Raw genomic sequence first — 6,478 nt, 5'->3', positions numbered from 1 at the left:
ATGAAATCTAATGAACTGTTCCAAGTGGAACGAGAAAGTCTCTCAGTTCTTATTACTCATATTATTCAACAGGCAGTGATAGCACCAGTTTCAACAGGCAGTGATAACAACAGTTTCAACAGTGACAGCAACAGTTTCAACAGTGATAGCAACAGTTTCAACAGTGATAGCAACAGTTTCAACAGTGACAGCAACAGTTTCAACAGTGATAGCAACAGTTTCAACAGTGATAGCAACAGTTTCAACAGTGATAGCAACAGTTTCAACAGTGATAGCAACAGTTTCAACAGTGATAGCAACAGTTTCAACAGTGATAGCAACAGTTTCAACAGTGATAGCAACAGTTTCAACAGTGATAGCAACAGTTTCAACAGTGATAGCAACAGTTTCAACAGTGATAGCAACAGTTTCAACAGTGATAGCAACAGTTTGAACAGTGATAGCAACAGTTTGAACAGTGATAGCAACAGTTTCAACAGTGATAGCAACAGTTTCAACAGTGACAGCAACAGTTTCAACAGTGATAGCAACAGTTTCAACAGTGATAGCAACAGTTTCAACAGTGATAGCAACAGTTTCAACAGTGATAGCAACAGTTTCAACAGTGATAGCAACAGTTTCAACAGTGATAGCAACAGTTTCAACAGTGATAGCAACAGTTTCAACAGTGATAGCAACAGTTTCAACACATTATCATAGTTATAACCTTCCCCACTAAGAGGGGAGCCGGTCGGCCGAGTGGACAGCACGCTGGACTTGTGATCCTGTGGTCCTGGGTTCGATCCCAGGCGCCGGCGAGAAACAATGGGTAGAGTTTCTTTCACCCTATGCCCCTGTTACCTAGCAGTAAAATAGGTACCTGGGTGTTAGTCAGCTGTCACGGGCTGCTTCCTGGGGGTGGAGGCCTGGTCGAGGACCGGGCCGCGGGGACACTAAAGCCCCGAAATCATCTCAAGATAACCTCAAGATAACCTGCCAGAGGACCCACAACAGAAAACGGGACAGTCTGACACTTTCGCCAGCCGCTTCCATTTTCTAGGACGACGATTTCTTATGCCTTATGTAACGCCTACGAGCGAAAAGCGACGTTCTTTGTAGGAGAATGACAATGGTGTTCTATGACCAGGTCCAGTACAGGGAGGGGGGGGGGGTGCCCCATCCCCCCCACCAGGTCCAGTACAGGGAGGGGGGGGTGCCCCATCCCCCCCCCCCACCAGGTCCAGTACAGGGAAGGGGGAGGGGGGAGGGGAGTGCCCCATCTGGCCTGTGGTTCAGGCTAATGGATTAAGGTGTAGTAATTGTCTGCTGCGCCAGACATGAGATGAGGTGATGAATGAGATGAGGTTGATGAATGAGATGAGGTTGATGAATGAGATGAGGGTGATGAGTGAGATGTGAGTTTTTTATTAATATTATTTTCTACCACAGACGTGGCCAGACATTTACACTGCTAACCAGCGTATATACATTTTCTTCTGTCCTCCATGGACAGGGTGAGAGATGCGTTAAAAACACATAGTTCAGGGATTTATTAAACAATCACATAAGGTGATTTTAGTGTTTTTAAAGTGCTAAGCTAAGCTACATACGTAAATACATAGATACACAGATTTACGTATGTCCTATGCAACCCCGCCGCGAAGAATCGTTTTTTCATCCAAGTACACATTTTACTGTTGCTTACGTACATATACATATATACACACACATGCATACACATACATTTGTTGTGGGTACAGGCTTGGCACGCATTACCCTGCTCCTTGTCTCTCTCTCTCTCTCTCTCTTTCTCTTTCTCTTTCTCTTTCTCTCTCTCTCTCTCTCTCTCGGTGTTGTGAGAACACTGTGTCAACACTAGTAGAGGGTAGTGTTGCTACATTCCACCACCAACTACCACCACCCCACCACTCTACCACCCCAGCACCAACTACCACCCCACCACCACTCTACCACCCCCACCACCAAGCTACAAGATGTTTACAGTATTGGTGAGGGTGTCTCTCTCTCTGTCGCAAGTCATGGTGTGTGTGTGTGTGTGTGTGTGTGTGTGTGTGTGTGTGTGTGTGTGTGTGTGTGTGTGTGTGTGTGTGTGTGTGTGTGTGTGTAAAGTGTTCTCCAGTTACCAGGGTCGAGGCGCGCCCCCCCCCAACCCCCCAACAAACCTGCCGCAGTAGCTAACCCCCCCCCCCCTCTCTCTCTCTCTCTCTCTCTCTCACTCTCTCTCTCTCTCACTCTCTCTGTCTCTCTCTCTCTCTCTCTCTCTCTCTCTCTCTCTCTCTCTCTCTCTCTCTCTCTCTCTCTCTCTCTCTCTCTCTCTCTCTCTCTCTCTCTCTCTCTCTCTCTCCTCACAACCTGTGCCATATAACCCCTTCACACTTCTCTCAAAGCACACTTTCCCAGTATTCCAAAGGATCCACAAGGTCTCCCCTGAGTACTCTTTATTTTCTTCTCCGAGGCTATGTGTCCCTACACTGATTCCTTTGAGTTGAGCCCCCTGTGGTGCTGTACCACAGGCTACCCTGTGGTACAGGGGGGTTCTTAGGGGTTCAGCCTGTGGTACAGGCTACCCTACCACAGGGTAGCCTGTACCACAGGCCACCCTGTGGTAGGGGGCCACCCTGGGGTGCAGGCCTGGCCCCTGGAAAGGGTAATATATCAGGTGCCGACGCTGACGCAAGCAACAACGGGTACTGGCGTCAGCAAACGTTGCTTTGAGCTGCAGGCAGGTACAGTACCCCAGGGTCGGTACCGTTACCTGAGGCACGAGGTAAAGTGCTCCCACAGGTGGGGTATACTCCCTGGGGGGGGGAGATGGTGAGGCAGTACTGTAGAGAGGCCAGGCGAGGCAGCACCACAGAGAGGCCAGGCGAGGCAGCACCACAGAGAGGCCAGGCGAGGCAGCACCACAGAGAGGCCAGGCGAGGCAGCACCATAGAGAGAGCCAGGCGAGGCAGCACCACAGAGAGGCCAGGCGAGGCAGCACCACAGAGAGGCCAGGCGAGGCAGCACCACAGAGAGGCCAGGCGAGGCAGCACCACAGAGAGGCCAGGCGAGGCAGCACCACAGAGAGGCCAGGCGAGGCAGCACCACAGAGAGGCCAGGCGAGGCAGCACCACAAGGAGCCAGGCGAGGCAGCACCACAGAGAGGCCAGGCGAGGCAGCACCACAGAGAGGCCAGGCGAGGCAGCACCACAGAGAGGCCAGGCGAGGCAGCACCACAGAGAGGCCAGGCGAGGCAGCACCACAGAGAGGCCAGGCGAGGCAGCACCACAGAGAGGCCAGGCGAGGCAGCACCACAGAGAGGCCAGGCGAGGCAGCACCACAGAGAGGCCAGGCGAGGCAGCACCACAGAGAGGCCAGGCGAGGCAGCACCACAGAGAGAGGCAGGCGAGGCAGCACCACAGAGAGAGCCAGGCGAGGCAGCACCACAGAGAGGCCAGGCGAGGCAGCACCACAGAGAGGCCAGGCGAGGCAGCACCACAGAGAGGCCAGGCGAGGCAGCACCACAGAGAGGCCAGGCGAGGCAGCACCACAGAGAGGCCAGGCGAGGCAGCACCACAGAGAGGCCAGGCGAGGCAGCACCACAGAGAGGCCAGGCGAGGCAGCACCACAGAGAGGCCAGGCGAGGCAGCACCACACAGGTCAGCAGCCGTGGGGGTCGCAGCATTCACCTGCATCTTGGAGCATTAACCATTTTCGTCACGTTTGTTCGTTCAGTGACCCCGGTGGTGGTGGTGGGCGGCGGGCGGCCCTACGCCCCTCCTCAGTAGGGCTGGGAACCCCTTGGGGACACCTATCCTCACGCCCCACGCCCTCACCGTCCTTATGGACGGGGATAGTGAGGTCCATCTGCGCCTCACCTCGGGAAATATATCACAGTATCGTCCACTAGATGAGATTATGAGCTCTATGGAGAGCGGTCATAAGGTTGGTATCCCCGTGGTGATGGAGTCACCACCCTTCAGTTCTTACCTGTAAACCAGATGCTTCTCCCTCTCTCTCTCTCCATCTCTCTCTCCCTCTCTCTCTCTCCCTCTATGCCCAGAGGGCACGCTTCCCTCTAGACACTTGTGGTGGTGGTGGGGTGTCAGGGTGGTGCTGTGGTGAGCAGGTCCTGGTGTGTGGTGGGGGGACTTGAACCACACTCTTGGTGGTCCACGGTAGGTCCCCCACTGTCACCCCCTGCTGTGGCCTGCACCCACACTCTCACTCACCCCCCTGCTGTGGCCTGCACTCACCCCCCTGCTGTGGCCTGCACCCACACTCACTCACCCCCCTGCTGTGGCCTGCACTCACCCCCCTGCTGTGGCCTGCACTCACCCCCCTGCTGTGGCCTGCACCCACACTCTCCCTTCCCCTGCTGTGGCCTGCACCCACACTCTCCCTTCCCCTGCTGTGGCCTGCACTCACCCCCCTGCTGTGGCCTGCACCCACACTCTCCCTTCCCCTGCTGTGGCCTGCACTCACCCCCCTGCTGTGGCCTGCCCCCACACCCCTAATGTGTCCAACACACGCATCTTGCTGTATCAGGGAGCGCTGACCACAGCCACACCTGTAGGTGTGGCTGGAGCCTACAGGTGTGGCTGGAGCCTACAGGTGCGGCTGGAGCCTACAGGTGTGGCTGGAGCCTGCAGGTGTGGCTGGAGCCTGCAGGTGTGGCTGGAGCCTACAGGTGTAGCTGGAGACTACAGGTGTGGCTGGAGCCTACAGGTGTGGCTGGAGCCTACAGGTGTGACTGGAGCCTGCAGGTATGGCTGGAGCCTGCAGGTGTGGCTGGAGCCTGCAGGTGTGGCTGGAGCCTGCAGGTGTGACTTGGAGCCTACAGGTGTGGCTGGAGCCTGCAGGTGCGGCTGGAGCCTGCAGGTGTGGCTGGAGCCTACAGGTGTGGCTGGAGCCTACAGGTGTGGCTGGAGCCTGCAGGTGTGGCTGGAGCCTGCAGGTGTGGCTGGAGCCTACAGGTGTAGCTGGAGACTACAGGTGTGGCTGGAGCCTACAGGTGTGGCTGGAGCCTACAGGTGTGACTGGAGCCTGCAGGTGTGGCTGGAGCCTGCAGGTGTGGCTGGAGCCTGCAGGTGTGACTTGGAGCCTACAGGTGTGGCTGGAGCCTGCAGGTGTGGCTGGAGCCTACAGGTGTGGCTGGAGCCTACAGGTGTGGCTGGAGCCTACAGGTGTGGCTGGAGCCTGCAGGTGTGGCTGGAGCCTGCAGGTGTGGCTGGAGCCTACAGGTGTGGCTGGAGCCTACAGGTGTGACTGGAGCCTGCAGGTGTGGCTGGAGCCTGCAGGTGTGGCTGGAGCCTGCAGGTGTGGCTGGAGCCTACAGGTGTGGCTGGAGCCTGCAGGTGTGGCTGGAGCCTACAGGTGTGGCTGGAGCCTACAGGTGTGACTGGAGCCTGCAGGTGTGACTGGAGCCTGCAGGTGTGGCTGGAGCCTGCAGGTGTGGCTGGAGCCTACAGGTGTGGCTGGAGCCTACAGGTGTGACTGGAGCCTACAGGTGTGACTGGAGCCTGCAGGTGTGGCTGGAGGCTACAGGTGAGGCTGGAGCCTGCAGGTGTGGCTGGAGCCTGCAAGTGTGGCTGGAGCCTACAGGTGTGGCTGGAGCCTACAGGTGTGGCTGGAGCCTACAGGTGTGGCTGGAGCCGACAGGTGTGGCTGGAGCCTGCAGGTGTGGCTGGAGCCTGCAGGTGTGACTTGGAGCCTACAGGTGTGGCTGGAGCCTGCAGGTGTGACTTGGAGCCTACAGGTGTGGCTGGAGCCTGCAGGTGCGGCTGGAGCCTGCAGGTGTGACTGGAGCCTGCAGGTGTGGCTGGACACCTGTTGACAATAGTGCACCATCACCACCATCCAGCCTCAGACGGACCCAATTTTCATGGTGACAAGTGTTCCATAATAATGGTGAGGCGTGGAGCCCTGAAGCTTTTGGGCACGTCACCACTATCAGCGGACACTAGTCGGTAACACTATATCTCGCAACCCTACAGGGGGATCATATGGGACATGTTTACAACATACAAGATACATACCCGATGCGGCACCTTGCTTACCTTCCTCCTTGCTATATGCCTCCACTTCTCCTCTGCCTTTCATAATGTTGACAGGGTCGACGAAACGAATCTTTCAGGATCAGGCCACGTACAACTGTAAATATACCTGGTTGATACCTGGTTGATGGGGTTCTGGGAGTTCTTCTACTCCCCAAGCCCGGCCCGAGGCCAGGCTCGACTTGTGAGAGTTTGGTCCACCAGGCTGTTGCTTGGAGCGGCCCGCAGGCCCACATACCCACCACAGCCTGGTTGGTCCGGCACTCCTTGGAGGAATAAAATATACAAGAGGTAACTTTTTAACTTCCTTCTCAATTGAAGAACATCAGTTGATTGACGGTTGAGAGGCGGGACCAAAGAGCCAGAGCTCAACCCCCGCAAGCACAACTTGGTGAGTATAAGGAATGAGCAAAATACTTGGTGCTAGAGTCAATGGTATA

At 56.2% G+C, this 6,478-nt stretch overlaps 1 protein-coding gene across 1 annotated transcript; it reads left to right on the top strand.

The window, feature by feature from the left end:
* LOC138355296 (probable ATP-dependent RNA helicase ddx42) lies at positions 1-699 on the top strand. The gene has a single exon (XM_069310170.1). The coding sequence runs from the start codon at positions 1-3 to the stop codon at positions 697-699; it is 699 nt and encodes a 232-aa protein (XP_069166271.1).
* The last annotated feature ends 5,779 nt before the right edge of the window (positions 700-6,478 follow it).

This window comes from Procambarus clarkii, chromosome 66 (assembly GCF_040958095.1).
Source record: "Procambarus clarkii isolate CNS0578487 chromosome 66, FALCON_Pclarkii_2.0, whole genome shotgun sequence".
In the NCBI taxonomy this organism is placed as follows: domain Eukaryota; kingdom Metazoa; phylum Arthropoda; class Malacostraca; order Decapoda; family Cambaridae; genus Procambarus; species Procambarus clarkii.
The sequence above is the reverse complement of the archived record's forward strand: the minus strand, read 5'-3'. Positions and strand labels throughout refer to the sequence as shown.